We start from the raw sequence: 24,931 nt of genomic DNA, 5'->3' as shown, positions 1-24,931 counted from the left end.
AAACTAAAGTTAAGAATTGATTTCAGATTTATTTATTAAGAAGAAACACACAGATGGTGTGATGTTCTTGTTTTTAGTGTCAGTTTGACAGAAACCTGCTCTGAAGTGTTGATATATATTTTGGGCCTTTGGGGTTGCCGTAGGTGACTTAGTTCACAGAAGTTATGAAACAGGAGAAGCTAACAATGTCTCATATTTTCTTCTAGCCATACAGCTGAAACATTTACCTGTGAGCTTCATTTCATGTTCAGGTCTTTCATTGTTTATTTTGAGTATGTTTAATAAAGTTACAACATGAGACAACGATTGATACATTCGCGATGCTAACCGCTAGCATTCCTATTCAAATTCTCATAGACGTTAGCATCAAGCTAGCGGACTTTTCGGTAGTTTAGCATATTATGAGATGAATAACTTGTGTTTGATGTCTGTTTAGTTTTACAGCTTCTTTTATTAAAGACTGGACAAAGAAACTTCAGCTTCTTTATTGGAGGAAAACTGTGAGCTATCTGTGGAGCTGTGTGTCAGGCTAAAGAAGTCACACACACACGCATGCGCAGAATAGACGGCGTGTGTGTGTAAACTGACAACAGCTCCTGGGTCAGTCAGGAGAAGCGCTGCCAAAAACCTTTGGTGATCACGTGATCACGTTTTCTAAAGTCGATTTCGATCAGCCTAAATCGTTCAGCCTTATCACACAGGCAGTGTGTGTGTGTGTGTGTGTGTGTGTGTGTGTGTGTGTGTGTGTGTGTGTGTTGTCTCGTGCACGGAGGGAGGCGGCCCGGGTTTGCACTTTACTGGACGCTCTCTCCTTCCTGTTTCCTGTCCTCGCTCTACAATAGAGACGGACTCACAGCGGGAAGAGAAACACATTCTCATGAAGCAGCGTCCGTTTGCTCTCATTTCTTTTTGAAAGAAATCTATTTTTTTTTGTTTGAAAGTTGATTTGAACAAATGTCAAAGTGAAAAGTGTCTCTCCAGTCACACAAAGGAATCTCATCAGCCTTTCTCTGTCTGCGAGGAAATACTCGGCTAAAGGGTCACGGATCTTCACGCCACGTTTGACCTTGTGTTTTCTCTCTCTCTGGTTTATTCTGTACTGAAGCCTCCGGACGAGTTTCCCCCAGAATCAAAGTGTGAGCTGAAGCCCGTTAGCAGGTCCGCTGACCAATCAGGTTCAAGAGGAGAAATAAACACCCTCACCTCCTTCTCGTCTGCAGGGTCTCCCTCAGTCAGCGGGGCGTACAGGATCATGTACCCAGAAGCCCCGGCGGCGGTCTTCCATCGGACCCTCATGGTGCTGTGAGTGATGTCAAACAGCTCCAGGTTGTTGACCATGGGCAGCGCCACTGCAGGACGCAAACACACGACACGCTGAACAAGACCAGGATGTTCCTCTCAAAGACGCTATCCTTTATGCTAACGAGCTAGCTCTCCTTAGCCCCGCCTCTAAATGTCCTCAAAACTAAACACGGTTTTATCTGACGCCAGTTTCAACGCGTCTGTACACGAGACGCGATCTGTGCAGCGCTGAGCCAAAGAGCCAATCATCGCTGACAGCGCCCTGACGCCAGGGGGCGGAGCCTGTGTCCACCTCGCGTCGAGGGTTTTCAGCATCATTATAAACGCATTCTGCCGTGTCTGTGCGGCCGCTCCGAGCGCTGAGTGCCGAGAATCCTTCAACACGTCTGAAAGGCGCCGCTGACATCACGGCGCTCTGTATTTTTCGGGTGTTGTTCTCACATCCTCCTCGCTCCGTGTCACTCACACGGACTGTTGCCATAATCCCCCCTCCCTCAGAGATCCCCCCCCTCCCTCAGAGATCTCCCCCCCCTCCCTCAGAGACCCCCCCCCTCCCTCAGAGATCCCCCCCCCTCCCTCAGAGATCCCCCCCCCTCCCTCAGAGACCCCCCCCTCCCTCAGAGACCCCCCCTCCCTCCCTCAGAGACCCCCCCCTCCCTCAGAGATCCCCCCCCCCCCCTCCCTCAGAGATCCCCCCCCCCCCCTCCCTCAGAGACCCCCCCCTTGAAGTCTAACTCACGTGTGGTGGCGCTTCCTCTCAGGCCCTCGCTCGCTGAGCTGCGGTAAATCGCAAAAACAGCCACTTGGTACTCAGTGAGAGAGTTCAGGTAGGTGAGCTCCACACTGTTCTCTGTGCCCGACACCACCTGGAACACACACACACACACACACACACACACACACACACACACACACACACACACACACACACACACACACACACACACACACACACACACACACACACACACACACACACACACACACACACACACACACACACACACACACACACACACACACACGGTCAGCTGGTTTCTGAGATGTTCCTCATCAGCACATAGAATAGAGTAGAGTAGAGTAGAGTAGAGTAGAGTAGAGTAGAGTAGAGTAGAGTAGAATAGAGTAGAGTAGAGAAGAGTAGAATAGAGTAGAGAAGAGTAGAATAGAATAGAATAGAGTAGAAGATAATAGAATAGAGAAGAGTAGAGTAGAGTAGAATAGAGTAGAATAGAATAGAGTAGAGTAGAATAGAGTAGAGTAGAGTAGAAGATAATAGAATAGAGTAGAGTAGAATAGAGTAGAATAGAATAGAGTAGAGTAGAATAGAGTAGAGTAGAATAGAGTAGAGTAGAATAGAGTAGAATAGAGAAGAATAGAATAGAGTAGAATAGAGTAGAGAAGAGTAGAATAGAATAGAGAAGAATAGAATAGAGTAGAGTAGAGTAGAAGATAATAGAATAGAGAAGAGTAGAGTAGAATAGAGTAGAATAGAATAGAGTAGGGTAGAATAGAATAGAGTAGAGTAGAGTAGAATAGAGTAGAATAGAATAGAGAAGAATAGAATAGAGTAGAGTAGAATAGAGTAGAGTAGAATAGAATAGAGTAGAGTAGAATAGAGTAGAGTAGAATAGAGTAGAGTAGAATAGAGTAGAATAGAGTAGAGTAGAGTAGAATAGAGTAGAATAGAATAGAGAAGAATAGAATAGAGTAGAGTAGAATAGAATAGAGTAGAATAGAATAGAGTAGAGTAGAATAGAGTAGAGTAGAATAGAATAGAGTAGAGTAGAGTAGAGTAGAATAGAGTAGAATAGAATAGAGAAGAATAGAATAGAGTAGAGTAGAATAGAATAGAGTAGAATAGAATAGAGTAGAATAGAATAGAGTAGAGTAGAATAGAATAGAGTAGAGTAGAATAGAATAGAGTAGAGTAGAATAGAGTAGAGTAGAATAGAATAGAGTAGAATAGAGTAGAGTAGAATAGAGTAGAATAGAGTAGAGTAGAACATGCTGCTGCAGGCCTTCTCCTCCACACAGCTTTAAATCCACCGTATCAGATCAGATTTGATGAAAGCTTCAGTTTTCCAGCCCGGAGTGGAAACAAACATCAAAGAGGATAAACAGGACTTAAAGATGGCCGCCCTGCCTGAGTCCAGAATGTGAGCAGACTACCTGACAATAAAGCTCAGCTGGAAACAAACAGATTTATAAAGAGCTCCACAGCGTGACGAGACATTAAAGACACCTTTGACCTTTCAGGGCGTTTGGTCAACAGTCACAGGATGATTCACACACTTCAGGTCTACTCAGAGTTTTTAAATCGAGAGCACTGATTGGATGTTTTTTCACCTCATGTCTGTGATGAGAAGGAAAACGTCTAAATAATAATAATAATAATTCATTTGTAGTGAAGGACACGCCCCCTCAGGGTCGACCCGGTTTAAACGTGCGGGGAGAGACTGACACAGAGTCTTCACTGATTATCTAAAGATTTATTGACCCACCTCTCGTTTCCAATCACTGTTTGAGTTCTGATCATGATGATGTCACAGAGCTTTTCAGGAATCAGGAAGGAAGACGCCCGACGTCATGTGACTAAATGAAGCTTAAACACACTTCGCCAAAACGTGACCACAAAAACCATCAACAGCCGCCGGGCAACGCCGCCGCCGCTCTGCGGACGCTGTAAAGTCGCTCGTTTCACCTTTTCTTCCGGCGCTCCTCCGCTGGCCGGGTAATACACCACCCGGTATTTCTCCACCTGGCCGGGCGCGTGGCTCCACGTCACCCGGAAACTGCGTGCTGTGATGTCAGATGTTTTGATGTCGCGGGGCGGAGCCACAGCGGCGGGGGGAGGGGCCGGTTCTCCGCCCTCTGGAGGAAAAAGGAAGTGAGACATAAATCAGGGAAGGAAGACTCCGCCCTCACAGCTCAGCCTTGCTGGTGATTGGTTACTGACGGTCTGAGCGGCGTGCGTGCTGCTGCTTCACCTTTGATCTGCTTGTCCAGCTGGTCCACTCGCTCGCACACGGTCTTGGTGAGGCCCTCCACGATGTTGCTCATCACGCTGAAGTCGGCCACGTTGTAAACGTGAGTTTCCTCCGGCGGCGAGGCGATGGCCTTCAGCTCGTTCTCGTCTGCGTTTTTCACACCTGGAGGGGAGAGGGGGCGGAGCCAGGTGAGCAAACTCTCCTGATCTTTACGTTTCAGGACCGACTGATGAACTTCAGAGAGATTCGGCGTTACCGATGGCGAACAGCTCGATCCCGGCGTCCCTCAGGCTCTGGGCGGGGGGGATCACGTCATCCTGAGACTTCCCGTCAGTGATGAGGATTCCGATCTTTGGAACGCCGACTCTGGATCCGGACTCGGGTTTGAAACTGTTCTCCAGGATGAAGGTGAGAGCCAGACCTGGAGACACAACAAAGGGAAACATGAGATGTGAGGGGCGTGGCTCTGGGTCCAGCGCCCCCTGCAGGAGCACTGAGGGTCCAGCGCCTCCTGCAGGAGCACTGAGGGTCCAGCGCCTCCTGCAGGAGCACTGAGGGTCCAGCGCCTCCTGCAGGAGCACTGAGGGTCCAGCGCCTCCTGCAGGAGCCTTGAGGGTCCAGCGCCCCCTGCAGGAGCCTTGAGGGTCCAGCGCCCCCTGCAGGAGCATTGAGGGTCCAGCGCCTCCTGCAGGAGCCTTGAGGGTCCAGCGCCCCCTGCAGGAGCATTGAGGGTCCAGCGCCTCCTGCAGGAGCACTGAGGGTCCAGCTCACCTGTCAGAGTGTTCCCTCCTTTATACGGCAGGTTCTTCACAGCGTCGATCACGGCCTCTTTGGTGGTGTGAGTGTTCAGGTGCCACTCGATCCGGGGGTCTCCGCTGTACTGAGCCAAGCCTGCACAAACAGCCAGGAGTCATGAAACCATCAACAGCCTACAGAATACAGAGGAGTAGAAGCAGCGTACCGATCCTGGTCTGGTCAAAGTCCACATTGAAGGCCCGGACCAGGTTTTCCAGGAAGGTCCGGACCAGCCTGAAGTTGATGCGTCCGATACTCCAGGAGCCGTCCACCAGAATGACGATGTCGGAAATGGCCGACGTCTTGCACATAAACTCTTCAGCTGCAGAGAAACACAGAGACATACGTCCCGCCCCCTGGTGGTCACTCTCAGAACAGCTTTAAAGTCCAATTAAACTGTATCACTGTGAGGGCCGAAAACTCCTGACTGTACTCTCATGTATGAGCTGCTGTTTCATCAGTGAAGTCAGCAGAGACTGAAGCACAGGGAGAAGAAGATGTATTTGAGTCTTGTCTTCAGCACGACAGCAGAAGTGTTGCTGGTCTCTACAGACAGTTTGTTTTACTAGAAGATTCCTGGGTGTGAAGCTGAGACATGAAGAGAGTCTGCGTGAGAGCGCTTCGTGCCCTGCAACCTTTCCTTAAATAATCTGAAAACTGAAGAAACCCGAGTCGAGACGCCGCCAGGCCAAAAGAAGACCATGGTTTATCTTCACACCGGATTAAGCAAAGACCACTTCAGCCGTCTGAGACAAATGAGCATCAGACACAGACTTTCAATGTGACACGTTTGGCACAGAGCGTCATGATGTGCAAACTCCTTCTTATCCTGCAGGTGGATAACCTTCATGTTACAGCATGTTTCAAAGTATCAGAGTGTGTGTGTGTGTGTGTGTGTGTGTGTGTGTGTCATTTCATTCGTCAATGACAGGAGCTCTGAAGTGTATCACTCCTACAAGTCTGTACAGTGTTGGAATTTAGAGCTCGTCCTCGCTCTCACACAGGAGTCTGTGTGTCACCGCTAACACGACTTCATCAGTGACACTATAAAGCCTGCAGCCTGCTCGACACTGTCAGCTGGTCTCTGCAGGTGTCTCTCAGCTGAAGAACAGTGAGAACATTTATCAACTTGTATCAGGCTAGTGTCCACCAATGTCGCCAAAACGCCTCATCACAACCATCTTCCCTCCATGCAAAGTAACAGAGCACTTCTCACTCACATCCACCATCCTCACTCCACAGGTGTGCTCAGACAGAACTACAAGATCACAGAGAACTACAAGATCACAGGAAGAACTACAAGATCACAGGAAGAACTACAAGATCACAGGAAGAACTACAAGATCACAGGAAGAACTACAAGATCACAGGAAGAACTACAAGATCACAGAGAACTACAAGATCACAGGAAGAACTACAAGATCACAGGAAGAACTACAAGATCACAGAGAACTACAAGATCACAGGAAGAACTACAAGATCACAGGAAGAACTACAAGATCACAGGAAGAACTACAAGATCACAGGAAGAACTACAAGATCACAGGAAGAACTACAAGATCACAGAGAACTACAAGATCACAGGAAGAACTACAAGATCACAGGAAGAACTACAAGATCACAGAGAACTACAAGATCACAGGAAGAACTACAAGATCACAGGAAGAACTACAAGATCACAGAGAACTACAAGATCACAGAGAACTACAAGATCACAGGAAGAACTACAAGATCACAGAGAACTACAAGATCACAGGAAGAACTACAAGATCACAGGAAGAACTACAAGATCACAGAGAACTACAAGATCACAGGAAGAACTACAAGATCACAGAGAACTACAAGATCACAGGAAGAACTACAAGATCACAGGAAGAACTACAAGATCACAGAGAACTACAAGATCACAGGAAGAACTACAAGATCACAGGAAGAACTACAAGATCACAGAGAACTACAAGATCACAGAGAACTACAAGATCACAGAGAACTACAAGATCACAGGAAGAACTACAAGATCACAGAGAACTACAAGATCACAAAGAACTACAGATCAGTAGATCTCTTCTTTATAGAAGCAGGAAGCATGATTGTTCAGAAAGAGAAGTGTGCCAGCTTCCTGTTTCAATGGAAGGGAAATACTAAGTGGGGGGGGGGGGGATCAAACAGAGGTGTTAACGATGCTTTCATAAGGTTAAACATAGACGTGTCTCGGTTGTTTTTAGCTCCATCTTTCCTTTCTCTCTCTCTGGGTTCTTGGCTCTTCTCTGAGGCTGCTGTTCTAAACACCAATAACACAAAAAACAAGACGAGATGATGAGAACGTAAACTTGTACTGTGAAGCAGAGAAGATCAAAGAAGACAAATCTAATTAATGCTCCTGCTAGTTTCAGTGTCATTTAAACATATTACCCACAATCCTCTCCTCCATGTTCCTGTGCCCATAGTTTTGTGAGGACCAGCTCTGTGGCACTGCATTATGGGAAACGACCTGTCAGCAGCCGGGGAGAATCATTACCAAAGGTTCAGAGTGAAGTGGCTTAAGTTCTACATTAGATTTATCAAGTGTGCAAAACGCAAAAAAGTCCAGCAGAGAGAGAGAGAGATCAAAGCTAAGCTAACTCCTCGAGGCAACAAAGTCAGAGCTGCAACTCCAAGGTCAACCACAAGCTGCAGGGTCAAAGGTGAGCGCTCACACCTCAGGGCCTTTAAATCCAACTCACAGAGTGTCAACATGTTTCACAGGCTGCTTTCACACTCCTGCAGGATATATGCAGGAGTGGGACACCTCGGCTAACTGACTTTAACACCAATCACAGATGTTCAAAGGAGAACTCACTCCTTCATGAACACCTCTGAGCTCTGGATGAGACTGTGAGCTGAGCATCTCTGTTTGCTGAAGCAACATGTTCAGAGAAGTGAAAGAGGGCACGGGTTTGAAATGTAACTGTGTCATCGACTTCAGGCGTCTTGATCACCAAACAAAAATATGGAAATCTGAACAGGAAATGAACTCTCTCATGTGGCGTCACGAGGGAGCCCTCGAGCAAAGCGCCGAGCTCTCGTTTGCACCGAGGACGCCTCTGTGGCAGCGAGAGTGCCGCTCCCAGGTGCTGAAACGTCTGACGGCGGTGCAGTAAACAAGCCCGCTCAGCACAAAGGGAAAATAAAGGCTGCACATACATAATAACTGTCACATGCACAGTCTGCAGGAACGAATGCTGCCATGCCACAGAGCTAAATTTAGTCTCAGTAAACATTCTGCACAGTAAACCTCCATGAGACACTAATCCGTCCTGTGTGGAGTTCAGCCTGTGCAGAGGAACAAGCTCCGCCCACTGTGAGAAGGACGTGTAACATCCTTCCATACCTTGAGAAACCTCGTGTGTTTATTTAATTTTGACTTTATTGCTATAAGGTTTTGTTTTGGGTGGGCTCATATGGGGTTCATATTAAAAAAGATAATTGCTGCCCTTTTGAAAAAGCTCATGTTTAATGTCACAGTGTGCACGCCTTGTTTGTTACGAAATGCGAGCATTGTGAGGCGCCGCCATCTGTGTCACATTGTACGAATTTTGTCTAAAGTTCAATAAAAATGTGTAAAAAAAAAAAGAAACCTGGTGTGTTAAAACTACGGTATTTAGTTTTGGATATATCGTCCGATATGTTTGTGTAAACAGCTTTAAACATGAAAGTCACTGAGCGCTCCGCACTCTGTCCTGTCTGTTGGGATCAATATAGCGCCCTCTGCTGGGGACACACAGCTGCCTCTCTGAGAACTTCACAGACAGCCTCGACAGCCTTTCTTAAATTTCCCTCGGGATCAATAAAGTATCAATAAGATAATAAATTGATAAGATAAAGTATTGATCGTCCTTGAGCAGCTGCTGGTCACAGTCACTGCATGGACAGATATTCAGCGTCCTCGGCTCCTGATCGTCCACCTCATACGAGCAGTGACTCCTAATCTTCAATACAAACATTAAATGAGCAGCAAACGTTTGACCGTCTATTGTGTGGTTCAACAAAAAGGACTACATTACCCAGAGTTCCTCAGTTATTCTGAATGTTTCCACTTTAACTGAAGGAGGGAGGAAGGAGGTGTGCTCCAGTCAGACTTCCACTACACACCTGTCAGCGACCTTCACAGGTACGTGGATCACACTGCACTCTACACCTGTGTGTGTGTGTGTGTGTGTGTGTGTGTGTGTGTGTGTGTGTGTGTGTGTGTGTGTGTGTGTGTTAAAGACAGACAAAAGGATTGTGAGTTTTTTAACGAGCTCTCACAAAACTGAAAAAAGAGAACAAACAGGGAAGTTTCACACAGGTGTGTGTGTGTGGTAATCCTGGTTCACCAGGACCACATTAGTCCTCCTGAACCAGGACCACGTTAATCCTCCTGAAGCAGGACCACATTAGTCCTCATGAAGCAGGACCACATTAGTCCTCCTGAACCAGGACCACATTAGTCCTCCTGAACCAGGATCACATTAGTCCTCCTGAAGCAGGACCACGTTAATCCTCCTGAACCAGGACCACATTAGTCCTCCTGAAGCAGGACCACGTTAATCCTCTTGAACCATGACCACATTAGTCCTCATGAACCAGGACCACGTTAATCCTCCTGAAGCAGGACCACATTAGTCCTCCTGAACCAGGACCACATTAGTCCTCCTGAACCAGGACCACATTAGTCCTCCTGAAGCAGGACCACGTTAATCCTCCTGAACCAGGACCACATTAGTCCTCCTGAAGCAGGACCACGTTAATCCTCTTGAACCATGACCACATTAGTCCTCATGAACCAGGACCACGTTAATCCTCCTGAAGCAGGACCACATTAGTCCTCCTGAACCAGGACCACATTAGTCCTCATGAACCAGGACCACGTTAATCCTCCTGAAGCAGGACCACATTAGTCCTCCTGAAGCAGGACCACATTAGTCCTCCTGAAGCAGGACCACATTAGTCCTCCTGAACCAGGACCATGTTAATCCTCCTGAACCAGGACCACGTTAATCCTCCTGAAGCAGGACCACATTAGTCCTCCTGAAGCAGGACCACATTAGTCCTCCTGAACCAGGACCACGTTAATCCTCCTGAAGCAGGACCACATTAGTCCTCCTGAAGCAGGACCACATTAGTCCTCCTGAACCAGGACCATGTTAATCCTCCTGAACCAGGACCACGTTAATCCTCCTGAAGCAGGACCACATTAGTCCTCCTGAACCAGGACCATGTTAATCCTCCTGAACCAGGACCACGTTAATCCTCCTGAAGCAGGACCACATTAGTCCTCCTGAAGCAGGACCACATTAGTCCTCCTGAACCAGGACCACGTTAATCCTCCTGAAGCAGGACCACATTAGTCCTCCTGAAGCAGGACCACATTAGTCCTCCTGAAGCAGGAAGCTGAACCAGGTCAGGTTCTTGTGTGGTCTTTAATGTTCAGTGATGATGAGCAGAGGGAGCCCATGGTGGGGACTTCCTGCAGGTCTAAAAGGGGACTCAGACCCTCCTTTTGAAGAGGTCTCTGTGTGGTTGATTGGTCCACAGCCTGGTTTGATTGACAGCTGTGAGTGGAGCTGCTCTGATCTAAACTCTGTCCAATAGAAGCTGCCGGAGCCTCCGTGAGCTCTCTCTCTCTCTCAGGTCTAAATCAACACCTCGTCTCCTCTGCGGCCTTCGCAGCGCTCTGCACACTCGATTCATCGGTGAATCCCTCTGCTATGTGTGAGGCTCTATGTCACACTGAGTCTGTGTTTGTACATGCTGATTCTTCACCTGGGGCCTGCTGAAGGTCAGGTGTTCACCTGGGGCCTGCTGAAGGTCAGGTGTTCACCTGGGGCCTGCTGAAGGTCAGGTGTTCACCTGGGGCCTGCTGAAGGTCAGGTGTTCACCTGGGGCCTGCTGAAGGTCAGGTGTTCACCTGGGGCCTGCTGAAGGTCAGGTGTTCACCTGGGGCCTGCTGAAGGTCAGGTGTTCACCTGGGGCCTGCTGAAGGTCAGGTGTTCACCTGCTCAGCCTTTATTAACACCATTTATCAAACACTGTGAGAACAGCTCCAACATGTTTTTGTCTTCGATGCAGCTCGCTGGCCGGAGTGCATCAACGTTCAAACATGTTCAGCTCAAGGCGTGGAGTCGCAGCGCTCATCAATGTCCCCCCACAGAGGGGAGGGGCATGGCTTTAGAGGGTGCACAGAGGGGAGGGGCGTGGCTTTAGAGGGTGCACAGATGGGGAGGGTCATGGCTTTAGAGGGAGCACAGAGGGGAGGGTCATGGCTTTAGAGGGAGCACAGAGGGGAGGGTCATGGCTTTAGAGGGAGCACAGAGGGGAGGGTCATGGCTTTAGAGGGAGCACAGAGGGGAGGGGCGTGGCTTTAGAGGGTGCACAGATGGGGAGGGTCATGGCTTTAGAGGGTGCACAGAGGGGAGGGTCATGGCTTTAGAGGGAGCACAGAGGGGAGGGTCATGGCTTTAGAGGGAGCACAGAGGGGAGGGTCATGGCTTTAGAGGGTGCACAGATGGGGAGGGGGCGTGGCTTTAGAGGGTGCACAGAGGGGAGGGTCATGGCTTTAGAGGGTGCACAGAGGGGAGGGGCGTGGCTTTAGAGGGAGCACAGAGGGGAGGGTCATGGCTTTAGAGGGTGCACAGAGGGGAGGGTCATGGCTTTAGAGGGAGCACAGAGGAGGCGTGGCTTTAGAGGGTGCACAGAGGGGAGGGTCATGGCTTTAGAGGGAGCACAGAGGAGGCGTGGCTTTAGAGGGTGCACAGGGGGGAGGGTCATGGCTTTAGAGGGAGCACAGAGGGGAGGGTCATGGCTTTAGAGGGAGCACAGAGGGGAGGGTCATGGCTTTAGAGGGAGCACAGAGGGGAGGGTCATGGCTTTAGAGGGTGCACAGGGGGGAGGGTCATGGCTTTAGAGGGAGCACAGGGGGGAGGGTCATGGCTTTAGAGGGAGCACAGGGGGGAGGGTCATGGCTTTAGAGGGTGCACAGGGGGGAGGGTCATGGCTTTAGAGGGAGCACAGAGGGGAGGGTCATGGCTTTAGAGGGAGCACAGGGGGGAGGGTCATGGCTTTAGAGGGTGCACAGGGGGGAGGGTCATGGCTTTAGAGGGTGCACAGAGGGGAGGGGCGTGGCTTTAGAGGGAGCACAGAGGGGAGGGGGCGTGGCTTTAGAGGGAGCACAGAGGGGAGGGTCATGGCTTTAGAGGGTGCACAGGGGGGAGGGTCATGGCTTTAGAGGGTGCACAGAGGGGAGGGTCATGGCTTTAGAGGGAGCACAGAGGGGAGGGTCATGGCTTTAGAGGGAGCACAGAGGGGAGGGTCATGGCTTTAGAGGGAGCACAGAGGAGGCGTGGCTTTAGAGGGTGCACAGGGGGGAGGGTCATGGCTTTAGAGGGTGCACAGGGGGGAGGGTCATGGCTTTAGAGGGAGCACAGAGGGGAGGGTCATGGCTTTAGAGGGAGCACAGAGGGGAGGGTCATGGCTTTAGAGGGAGCACAGAGGGGAGGGTCATGGCTTTAGAGGGTGCACAGGGGGGAGGGTCATGGCTTTAGAGGGAGCACAGGGGGGAGGGTCATGGCTTTAGAGGGAGCACAGAGGGGAGGGTCATGGCTTTAGAGGGAGCACAGAGGAGGCGTGGCTTTAGAGGGAGCACAGGGGGGAGGGTCATGGCTTTAGAGGGAGCACAGAGGGGAGGGGCATGGCTTTAGAGGGAGCACAGAGGGGAGGGTCATGGCTTTAGAGGGTGCACAGGGGGGAGGGTCATGGCTTTAGAGGGAGCACAGAGGGGAGGGTCATGGCTTTAGAGGGAGCACAGAGGGGAGGGTCATGGCTTTAGAGGGTGCACAGGGGGGAGGGTCATGGCTTTAGAGGGAGCACAGGGGGGAGGGGCATGGCTTTAGAGGGTGCACAGAGGGGGCGTGGCTTTAGAGGGAGCACAGGGGGGAGGGTCATGGCTTTAGAGGGAGCACAGAGGGGAGGGTCATGGCTTTAGAGGGAGCACAGGGGGGAGGGGCATGGCTTTAGAGGGAGCACAGAGGGGAGGGGCATGGCTTTAGAGGGTGCACAGAGGGGGCGTGGCTTTAGAGGGTGCACAGAGGGGGAGGGGGCGTGGCTTCCAGTTGTAGAAAATTCAGGATATGTGTGTGATATGTATCCGTAGTATAGCTGTCACAGGGGGCGGGCCCACAGAGCGACTGAGTTGCTGAGTTGTAATGGGTGGGCTCGAGTTAGCCTCACACAAAACAATCAATCAACGCTCATGTGCAGATAGATGAAAGCTACCGCTCCAAAAAACTGCAAATAAAAATACTTTAAATAACCGGCAGCAGGACGCTTCACTGTAACGCCATGTTTAATCTAACCTGTCTGGAGGTGTGAATGTGAGCGTGGCTGCTTGTCTGGCCCTGTGATTGACAGCTGACAGGGTGTAATCCCGCCTCTCCTCAGTGACAGCTGGGATTGGCTCCAGCTCTTTTGGAGTCAGACTGAAACATTTCTTATAAAACATGAGATAGTCGGGAGAAGCTGCAGAGAGAAGTTGGTGAAATCTGTTGATGGACATTTTGATGAGATTCATTTCAGCGCCCCACAGTCTGACTGACGCCTCGCTCGCCCACATTAAGGCCGCACAGCCGACGTGAAAGCATCCTGATTATAAACACAGGAATGTAAATCAGAGCTCTTAACAAAAGAGAGAAAGACACCCCGGCACAGCTGAACCACGTCTGGATAAACGTCGGGGAGAAAAGTCATTCTCTGCATGCTTGTGGTGAAAGTGTGGTCGGGGAAACGTGTCAATTTAAACTCAAACTTTTATCCTGTTTATGTCATACAGACACTCAGTGAAGCAAAACTGTGATTTCCTTTGACCTCTTCTTACTTTGTTAACACACACACACACACACACACACACACACACACACACACACACACACACACACACACACACACACACACACACACACACACACACACACACACACACACACACACACACACACACACACACACACACACACACACACACTAAGTACAATGGGTTTGTAATGAATCAGAATCCTAATGAACCCAGAGACAGTCTGACCCCTCATAATCCACCTGGAGCATCTGGATCCCCGACGTTGACGAGCTCTGACAGATTTCACTGAACAAGTTGGATTTAAATATTTGTGTTACAGGACTTCTTAGTGAACACATGGGTGAAGACATTACTTGGTATGGTTTTTATTTTTGATGATTTCTGCAATCACTGGTATGAAAATGTTGAAAGTCGCAGGTCAGTGAGCGTCGTCTTTAACTTTCACTCCTGTCACTAAACAATGCATGACTGTCGAGGCTGATAGTTCAGCTTTAGTTTAACTGACAGGAACACGAGCTGATCAAAAAACACTGGCTCAGTTTGAGGCAGGTGTAAGGACTGACTGACGGAGGGTTCAGGAGGTCCTCTGTCCCTTCAGGCTAACAGGCTAACAGCACTGTTAGCTGCAGGTGGAACGACGCTGCAGAGACGTTCAGTATTTCCTCACCTGTTAATCTGAGCGATGCAGTTTTAAATTCACTGGTTTAACTGGTGATCGATGGGATTCTCCAGTATCGATCGATCCATCTGAAGGATTAAGACATCCTCTTTGAGGTCAGCAGTCCAAGGACATGCATGACCAAACATGACCAGCGTGCACCCAGCAGGTGTTAGTCTCATTAATAGAGTGTGTATTGAAGTCACAGCAGCATCAATGTTCAGCTTCTGTGGAGTCGTGAAGTGGGTTTAGATTTAGTTGTTAGAAAAACACGTGAAGTCAGTTTGAGTTCCCTGCGGAGACATTTGAGTGTGAGGAATGTGGGAGCACACACACATACCTGTGCACAGGTGAGTAGATTTAGCAACAAGCCGGTGATGTAAGTCAGAGCGACGGCTCAAAGACAGACAAACAGTCGTCTTTCAGACTGATCAGTGAACCGTGCCCTGGAAATGTTTGGATTCCAATCAGGTATGATCACAAATCAGGATATACTTAAAGAGTGAAATAATGAAGACGGGCCTCCGTCTGTTTTTAGAAGACTGAAATGTTACACCTGCGAGTCCACACCTGCCCGCCCGCCCGCCTGACGCTCGGCTGCCAAAAAGGTGCCCAGGGATGTAACACTGAAAGAAACCTGGAAAAGATCAACGCAGGTTGTTGTTTAAGAAACGAATGAGTGACGTATCATTACAGGAGTCCGAGATGTAACTGCTGTTAAGAAACACCCTATAAAGGTCACATGATCTCTTTAAGGTCACATCTCCTCGTCTTCAGGTGAAATCAGTGTCCTCGCTCCTCTTCATCATGTGTGTGAAGTGTGTTGTTGTAAATCCACTCTGATCCTGTATCTGATCATGTCTATAAACCCCTCTATTTCAGCCCTGCTCAGAACAGGCTGTTTCTGTGTCTGTAGCTTTAAATATGTAAATGAGCTGTGTCTGACCACGCCCCCTCTCTGGAAGGGCTCGGGTGTACTCGCTGCTTTCTGGCTCCATGTCCTATTGTTTACGGTGAGAAGGCAGACTCAGAGGGCAGAACAAACACCTAGCTGTGGGAGTGTCACCCACCTGGGGGAGGGGCTACTGCCCTTTGTGATGTCATGAAGGGAACATCTGCAAACGGCCTGTTTGAGCACACATTTTGTGAAAAGTGGAGCAGGCAGAAGACGGAGAGGATGGACTTTTCTCATCATCGGGGACAGACTAGAAAAACATTATTAGAAATCTTTCTTCACCATTGAGACAGAACTGTTCTGCGTTTATTTGAAAGAGAAAGCACCAAGCGTTACGTTACTGGGGCCCCAACATCCATCTCTTTAATATGAATGCAGAGTCAAAGAGAAGAGATGTAGTCCAGTCCTTAAAGAGTACCTGTAACACATTATGTAACGCTGCATTTTCTAACAAGCCTCGACATACAGAGTGTCCCGTCTGAAGGAGCACAGGCAGAGGACGCATCAGAGGGGAACGTCCCACTACAGATGTTTCTCATCCTGAAGGGTCAACAGGAGGTGCAGGTGACGCTTTAATGGGAGAGTTCACTTCATGCTTTTAAGTCCAATTCATTTAAAGAGTCGTATTAGCTCAAACAGCTGTAAACTGTGTTTACAGGGAGAGCAAAGGATTTCAGCAAAAGACAACTAACCTGAGGATGCACGAGAGAGGTTAGAACACAGAGAGGTTTACAGACCCATGCAGAGCTGGCTAAACACTGAAGCTACAGTGTCTCTACATGCAGAGCTGGCTAAACACTGAAGCTACAGTGTCTCTACATGCAGAGCTGGCTAAACACTGAAGCTACAGTGTCTCTACATGCAGAGCTGGCTAAACACTGAAGCTACAGTGTCTCTACATGCAGAGCTGGCTAAACACTGAAGCTACAGTGTCCACCACATGCAGAGCTGGCTAAACACTGAAGCTACAGTGTCCACCACATGCAGAGCTGGCTAAACACTGAAGCTACAGTGTCTCTACATGCAGAGCTGGCTAAACACTGAAGCTACAGTGTCTCTACATGCAGAGCTGGCTAAACACTGAAGCTACAGTGTCCACCACATGCAGAGCTGGCTAAACACTGAAGCTACAGTGTCCACCACATGCAGAGCTGGCTAAACACTGAAGCTACAGTGTCCACCACATGCAGAGCTGGCTAAACACTGAAGCTACAGTGTCCACCACATGCAGAGCTGGCTAAACACTGAAGCTACAGCGTCCACCACATGCAGAGTTGGCTAAACACTGAAGCTACAGTGTCCACCACATGCTGACCTGTGAGAGAGGAGGGGGGGGGGCAGCATATTAGAGACTTTAGACTTAGCCTCCGAGCTAACAGCTACAACCCCATAATAACTGCCATATTCTTATAGTTATTAATGGGTTGCAGCATCAAGTGGACACTGGAGGAACTGCGGTTTACACTTACACTGCAGAATATTATCATATTATTATCTACATTATAAGGAGATGTCCCGTTGGACCCTTTGTATCTGTGCTGGTGCATGGATCCTGACCCCCTCTACAAACTGCAGCAGTGAAACTTCCCTTTAAAGGAGGTTTGTACTCAGGTCATACTTGAGGGGTCACCACAGGTTAAAGGCTGTCCAGCTGCATGCTTCTGTGAAGGAGAAACTCATAGCTTCCTTCCAGGCTTCGAGTTGAGCAGAGTGTTCCTTTAAGAGACGAGCCGGAGAAGCTGCCAGCCTCGTGAGTAAGAGAGCTGTGAGTACTTGGCCTGCAGAGACAAGCGCGCAGCAAAGCAGACGTACACAACAACACGGTGAGCTGTATAAGCAGCCGGATCTGCAGACTGACAGCCGTGAAGTCAGGCAGGCAGCTGTTAGACGTGTGATCAGCAGCAGAGACAACTGTGAGGCCATAGCTGTGGTATTCAGCAAGTGTGGGCACGGAGCGGAGCGGCAGCGCTGAGCGAGGAACAGCAGAGCGAGACAAGGTGAACTCAGAGACAGGAAGGAGGCAGAGACACACAAATCTACTCCCATAAAAGAAGGAAGAAAGAGACAGCAGGAAACACTCAGAACATGTATACTTTCATTAAATCAGTCATTTAGAGTCCAGGCCTGAGTGAGCTCTCCTACATATCATCATAATACAACACATGCTCTGCCTGATCATAAAGCTGCAGGCTGATCCTGCTGGAGACCTGCCATGATCACTCGTACATTCAGTGTTACATGCTCGACATGTTGAGAACTTCATTCAGCAGTTAATAAGAAGGGAGACGAAAAATAAATCAAAGTGTGGCCAAAGAGCGTAATCACAGGAAGTAACGCAAAACAGTCTTCAAAGAGAGAGAGAGAGAGAGCTGATGAAAAAACAGAGCTGGAGGGGATGGTGATGGGCTTTTGATGGGTGTGTGTGTGTGTGTGTGTGTGTGTGTGTGTGTGTGTGTGTGTGTGACATATAAGACGAGTGAAAAAGGTGACTGAGGTGGAATCATATTAAAAAACTCAAAGTGTTTCATCATTGGCTCCTCGCTCCTCCATCTGTCCTGTTTAGCCTTCGGCTGGTTGGAGTTATTTGGAGAAGTAGACACACACACACACACACACACACACACACACACACACACACACACACACACACACACACACACACACACACACACACACACACACACACACACACACACACACACACACACACACACACACACACACACACACACACACACACACACACACACACACACACACACACACACACACACCTCTCAACAGGTATCGTCAGCCATGTTGGTTTGACTGACAGTTTTCTAACATGTGTCTCCTGTCCGTCTCCAAACCCCTCCAATGATGAGAACAGTCCGTCCTCTCCGTCTTCAGCCTGCTCAAACAGGCCGTTTGGAGATGTTCCCTTCATGACATCACAAAGGGCAGTAGCCCCTCCCCCAGGTGGGTGACCCTCCCACAGCTAGGTGTTTGTTCTGCCCTCTGAGTCTGCCTTCTCACCGTAAACAATAGGACATGGAGCCAGAAAGCAGCGAGTACACCCGAGCCCTTCCAGAGAGGGGGCGTGGTCAGACACAGCTCATTTACATATTTAAAGCTACAGACACAGAAACAGCCTGTTCTGAGCAGGGCTGAAATAGAGGGGTTTATAGACATGATCAAATACAGGATCAGAGTGGATTTACAACAACACACTTCACACTCATGATGAAGAGGAGCGAGGACACTGATTGAAGAGGAGGAGGTCATGTGACCTTTAAAGTTTTAACTTTATATTCTTCATAATTTACACGATTACAAACATCACCACCTGTCCCCATGTGGGGGATTCTTCTCTTCTAGTGACAGCTGTATCTGCTGAGTCAAAACCCTAACCTTTCATCCACCAGAAGGGCCTCACGCTATTTCAAAATAAAAGCAGGATTGTATCCAAACAGGACAGTTGATGCACAAAATAAAAGCTGAACACAGACTTTTTGGAAAAATGTGATGAACTGTTGAGGGTCAGTGTTTAATTAAGATGTGCTGCATTAATGAAACCACCTTAAAAAAACATTCAGATTAAGATGGTCAAGTCAGACATTGAGAGCGCCGTTTGCAGAAAGCGTGTTTTCCTAATGTTGCTTAGACTTGTGTTTGTTAAAGTAAGCACACATTAAGAACATTCCCTGATGGTTCAGCTTCACACAGAGTGACAGATAAAAGGAGGAAACACAAGACGACGGGCTCGAGGTAGCAATCATGCGACGGCAGAGAGGCAATAACCGTCTCAAAAACGACTTTTATGGACGTCTTGGCTGCAATTATCTCAGAAGAGTTTTGGAACGGATCCCTTTGGACTCGCTGCCGGTCTCCTCCCTCTCTGCTCTGTTTTCACTCTCTCTACTTTCCCTCGTCTCGTGCTGAAGTCTCGCCTCGATCTAAAACATCTGTCCTCCTGGAAGTTTTCTCTGGAGAAACAGCTGACATCAGAAGAGTGTCAGTCAAACCTTCACTGGTCTGTCATGTAACGGAGAGACAGAGGGGAAACGTGTGGCGTCAGGATGGTCACCAGATAACAGCGACCTGAGATCAGCGTCTTCTTCGTGTCTGAGTTGTGCAGTTCAGCAGCTGAACGTAAGCGTCTGGTGCTAAGACGTGATTTATATGACACTAATAATTCAAACTAAATCTATCCAAACTGTTTGTGTGTCTGCAAGCGACTAAAGAAACCATGAAGATTCTCTGCATTCATCAGTTTCTTTTTTTTAAACAGATGTCATCAAACTCTCGAGAGCTTCTGAAGCAAACGAGACGCAGCCTCATTATTCCATGTCTTTAATGTGCACGGCCAGCAGGGGGCGACTCCACTGGTTAAAGAAGGCAGATTGTTAATATGAGAAGTTGATTATTTTATGCCGTGTGCTCGGGTCAAACAGACTCGCACTGCTCCACGACTGACCGGTCACGTCGTAATACACCTGATCACCTGACACACTGAACGGTCAAACAACACAGACTGCTGACTGCGACTCTATCGCGTCATGTTTGGAGTCATTTTAGTCAGAAAGAGAGATTTCTTAAATAACGGCGGCTGGGATCGATCATACTTCATGTCTACTAGGGCTGGTTACAATTTTCCCAATTCAGTATCGATTCAGGGAAATCCTGAGATCAATGTTTTTCAATGTAATGAAACCCCTCTCCACTAGGGGGCCTCGTGGGTGCTGTGAACTCAGGTTATAAATGTGCACTTCAGGGTGTACTTTAATTTTTTGCCAAGTCAAACCAGCAGGACTACAAGTCCAACCAGCAGGACTACAAGTCCAACCAGCAGGACTACAAGTCAATCCAGCAGGACTACAAGTCGAACCAGCAGGACTACAAGTCAATCCAGCAGGACTACAAGTCAATCCAGCAGGACTACAAGTCAATCAAGCAGGACTACAAGTCAAACCAGCAGGACTACAAGTCAAACCAGCAGGACTACAAGTCAATCAAGCAGGACTACAAGTCAAACCAGCAGGACTACAAGTCTATACAGCAGGACTACAAGTCAATCCAGCAGGACTACAAGTCAAACCAGCAGGACTACAAGTCAATCAAGCAGGACTACAAGTCAATCAAGCAGGACTACAAGTCAAACCAGCAGGACTACAAGTCAAACCAGCAGGACTACAAGTCAAACCAGCAGGACTACAAGTCAATCAAGCAGGACTACAAGTCAAACCAGCAGGACTACAAGTCAAACCAGCAGGACTACAAGTCAAACCAGCAGGACTACAAGTCAATCCAGCAGGACTACAAGTCAATCCAGCAGGACTACAAGTCAAACCAGCAGGACTACAAGTCAAACCAGCAGGACTACAAGTCAATCCAACAGGACTACAAGTCACAGAGTGTGAGCAGCATGTCCCTCTGATTTAAAAACATCCAGGGTCATATTCAGGTCACTAAAGGCCTCTGAGAGTGAACACCAGGCTACTAAAGGGGGCGGGGCCTTTAACTTGGATGAGCCTTTATTAGCAGTGGAGCTGTTAAAGTCCAACGACAGTTAACCCTTTAAAGACCCTTAAAGGACCCCGGGACGTCAGAATGAAACGAGAACACCGAATAAAAAAAACTAAGTCCAAGTCACTCCCGACCTTTTCTACTTCCAACAGAAGAGAGGAAGAGACCTGGTTTAGAGGATCCAGCCCGTCATGACGGGAGAAAGACCTGGTTTAGAGGATCCAGCCCGTCATGACGGGAGAAAGACCTGGTTTAGAGGATCCAGCCCGTCATGACGGGAGAAAGACCTGGTTTAGAGGATCCAGCCCGTCATGACGGGAGAAAGACCTGGTTTAGAGGATCCAGCCCGTCATGACGGGAGAAAGACCTGGTTTAGAGGATCCAGCCCGTCATGACGGGAGAAAGACCTGGTTTAGAGGATCCAGCCCGTCATGACGGGAGAAAGACCTGGTTTAGAGGATCCAGCCCGTCATGACGGGAGAAAGACCTGGTTTAGAGGATCCAGCCCGTCATGACGGGAGAAAGACCTGGTTTAGAGGATCCAGCCCGTCATGACGGGAGAAAGACCTGGTTTAGAGGATCCAGCCCGTCATGACGGGAGAAAGACCTGGTTTAGAGGATCCAGCCCGTCATGACGGGAGAAAGACCTGGTTTAGAGGATCCAGCCCGTCATGACGGGAGAAAGACCTGGTTTAGAGGATCCAGCCCGTCATGACGGGAGAAAGACCTGGTTTAGAGGATCCAGCCCGTCAGGACGGGAGAAAGACCTGGTTTAGAGGATCCAGCCCGTCATGACGGGAGAAAGACCTGGTTTAGAGGATCCAGCCCGTCATGACGGGAGAAAGACCTGGTTTAGAGGATCCAGCCCGTCATGACGGGAGAAAGACCTGGTTTAGAGGATCCAGCCCGTCATGACGGGAGAAAGACCTGGTTTAGAGGATCCAGCCCGTCATGACGGGAGAAAGACCTGGTTTAGAGGATCCAGCCCGTCAGGACGGGAGAAAGACCTGGTTTAGAGGATCCAGCCCGTCATGACGGGAGAAAGACCTGGTTTAGAGGATCCAGCCCGTCATGACGGGAGAAAGACCTGGTTTAGAGGATCCAGCCCGTCAGGACGGGAGAAAGACCTGGTTTAGAGGATCCAGCCCGTCAGGACGGGAGAAAGACCTGGTTTAGAGGATCCAGCCCGTCAGGACGGGAGAAAGACCTGGTTTAGAGGATCCAGCCCGTCATGACGGGAGAAAGACCTGGTTTAGAGGATCCAGCCCGTCAGGACGGGAGAAAGACCTGGTTTAGAGGATCCAGCCCGTCATGACGGGAGAAAGACCTGGTTTAGAGGATCCAGCCCGTCAGGACGGGAGAAAGCAGACGTTTGAATCCTTTTGAGAAACAAGAGGAGGAAACACTGAAAGGAGACGGAGCGAGGAGAAGGTTCTCCAGGCGGATTGAGACGCACTAATACGTAGATTTAGAGAGACGGTATTTATTCCATGGTGACAGTTTTAAGAGCAGAAGCTGTAATTTGGGTTGGAGACGTCTGCCAGGAGTCCCATCTGCACCATCATTACACAAAGCCACACATCACACATTCAGCAGCTGCAAAGGAACGCCATCAGGTGTCAACAACGCACGGCCCAGTAAACATCAACACATTCTTTCCACAACATCTTTATTGAATTGTGATTGGTTCAGCAGCCGACAGAGACACAAATACAATGAGAAGAAGCAGCTTTTTTAAAACCCTCTGCGACACGTGGAAGAGCAGCTCAGACACGCCTTACCCGTGTTGTCTCCATGTTTCCTGCAGTGTGTGATTATGCACCTCAGCGTGCGCCGCTCCAACGCCGCTCACATTAATGATAATAGGTTTGTTTACAACATCCAGCTCTGGACTCATTTCCTGATTGTTGCAGCCTCTCGATTGAATTGTCCTTTTCCCCCCACGCCGCTTCATTTCCTCTATCGATGTGTGTCATCATCGAGGCTCGATGGTAATCAAACCCTCAGGAGGCCTTCAAGGTGGCGTTCAGAACGGAGCGACGGCGGAGGAGAACCGGTCTTAATTTACGAGGTGGATCCAAACCCTTCAGCTGCTACTTACCTCGTCGCTTTGAAAAGGGTCAAATGAAATCTTCTTCTGTCAGAGCTGCTGTTAAACACGCAGCTCTTCTTCTTGGCTGTTTTTGGAAACGCCACGCTTTGGACCGGCAGCTCGTCTTCCACACGACACTCAGAGACTCGCTCCAGACGTCGGAGTGCTTCCGTCCGGATCTTACCTTCTGAGATCTCGTTGTTCTCCACGGTGACTGTGCCGTCTGGAGCCCGCTGAGACTGAACCATCTCCACGCCTGACCGCTGAGCTGGAGGGACACAAACACGACATTCATTAAAGATCAGGCCGGAGAGGACGGAGGACTCCAACGGACCAGAGAAGGAACCAAAAGAAGCCGAGAGGAAAACAGAGGCTGACTTCCTCTTAATAATTAAACACAGCGTGATCAAAGTCGAGCTCCCCGAGTCCACGCTTTATTTCATGAAGGCCAAACTGAATCACTTCATGCACGAGTCCCTCAGCACGCCTCACCTGGATGGTGGAGTGGGCGGGGTTAGCGGGTGGAGGTAGTGGTTGACCCTAACTCTACGAGGTCGCCCTGTTTCATGTTGATGCCAGACAAACCGCTGAGTGAACTCCTGCTTATGTTATCAATAGTTACATTTACAGAGCTTTTATTTTGAAGGCACAAATCCACATGAAGGCACGAGAAGCTTCCACCGTGGGGAGGTCCCAGCAGACTCTCCCTCCGTAAAGGAAACAAACCCTGCCCGAGTGTCGTCCACGTGTGGGAAACCCTGGATCAGAACTCACGCACGCCAACGACACCAGGCCTGTTTGAGGTTCAGCTCGTCTCGCGGTGTGACTTCCACAAACCAGCACGGCCTCAGACAGTAACCAGCAGCGGTGACTGTCACATGGAGGTTTATATTGAGCACGGGAGACGGCGTGGCCGAGCGCAGGAGACGGCGTGGCCGAGCGCAGGAGACGGCGTGGCCGAGCGCAGGAGACGGCGTGGCCGAGCGCAGGAGACGGCGTGGCCGAGCGCAGGTGACGGCGTGGCCGAGCGCAGGAGACGGCGTGGCCGAGCGCAGGAGTCTTAATCTGAACACTGGTTCCCAGCTGTGTCGTAAGATGGCCGCTCAGTCGGCAGGGAAACGCCCCTTTAATACCCAAATTTCTGAATTTCCCTCGGGATCAATAAAGTATCTATCTATCTATCTATCTATCTATCTATCTATCTATCTATCTATCTATCTATCTATCTATCTATCTATCTATCTATCTATCTATCTATCTATCTAAGGTCATGAGCGAGCAGGTGTGTATATCCTTCATGGCGTCTTAAAGCTACGGCGCGTCACAGACTCGTACCTTCATGCCTGGCCTGCAGAGGTTTGCTCTGCTTTCCTCCACTCACAGCAAAGATCTCAAAGTTGTATTCCTTCGACGAGTCGAAGTCGTTGATGCTCAGCTTCAGCACCTCCTTCGACAGCTGCACCTCCTTCTGCTCTGCGCCTGGTCCACAGGAAGACAAGAACACACGAGTCAGCATCAAGTCCCTTCAAAATAAAACTCAATCCAGAGGAAGACAAGAACACACAAGTCAGCATCAAGTCCCTTCAAAATAAAACTCAATCCAGAGGAAGACAAGAACACACGAGTCAGCATCAAGTCCCTTCAAAATAAAACTCAATCCAGAGGAAGACAAGAACACACGAGTCAGCATCAAGTCCCTTCAAAATAAAACTCAATCCAGAGGAAGACAAGAACACACGAGTCAGCATCAAGTCCCTTCAAAATA

General features: G+C 49.1%; 1 protein-coding gene across 1 annotated transcript in view; it reads right to left on the bottom strand.

Annotated features, from left to right (window-relative positions):
• Positions 1 to 24,701, bottom strand: part of LOC306819333 (collagen alpha-1(XIV) chain-like) — a gene marked incomplete at its 3' end in the record, with an annotated part of 25,471 nt that extends 770 nt beyond the window's left edge. The window contains exons 1-9 of the mRNA XM_079373114.1: positions 24,502 to 24,701; positions 23,351 to 23,434; positions 5,254 to 5,409; positions 5,064 to 5,183; positions 4,549 to 4,713; positions 4,293 to 4,454; positions 4,007 to 4,176; positions 2,042 to 2,168; positions 1,204 to 1,349 (exon numbers count right to left, since the gene is read on the bottom strand). Coding sequence (XP_079229240.1) covers positions 1,204 to 1,349; positions 2,042 to 2,168; positions 4,007 to 4,176; positions 4,293 to 4,454; positions 4,549 to 4,713; positions 5,064 to 5,183; positions 5,254 to 5,409; positions 23,351 to 23,434; positions 24,502 to 24,682 — 1,311 coding nt within the window. The remainder of the gene's footprint in view (positions 1 to 1,203; positions 1,350 to 2,041; positions 2,169 to 4,006; positions 4,177 to 4,292; positions 4,455 to 4,548; positions 4,714 to 5,063; positions 5,184 to 5,253; positions 5,410 to 23,350; positions 23,435 to 24,501) is intronic.
• Between the last annotated feature and the right edge of the window lie 230 nt (positions 24,702 to 24,931).

Source organism: Symphodus melops, assembly GCF_947650265.1.
Source record: "Symphodus melops genome assembly, contig: scaffold_304, whole genome shotgun sequence".
Classification (NCBI taxonomy): domain Eukaryota; kingdom Metazoa; phylum Chordata; class Actinopteri; order Labriformes; family Labridae; genus Symphodus; species Symphodus melops.
Note: the sequence above shows the minus strand (reverse complement) of the source record. Positions and strands in the feature narration are given on the sequence as shown.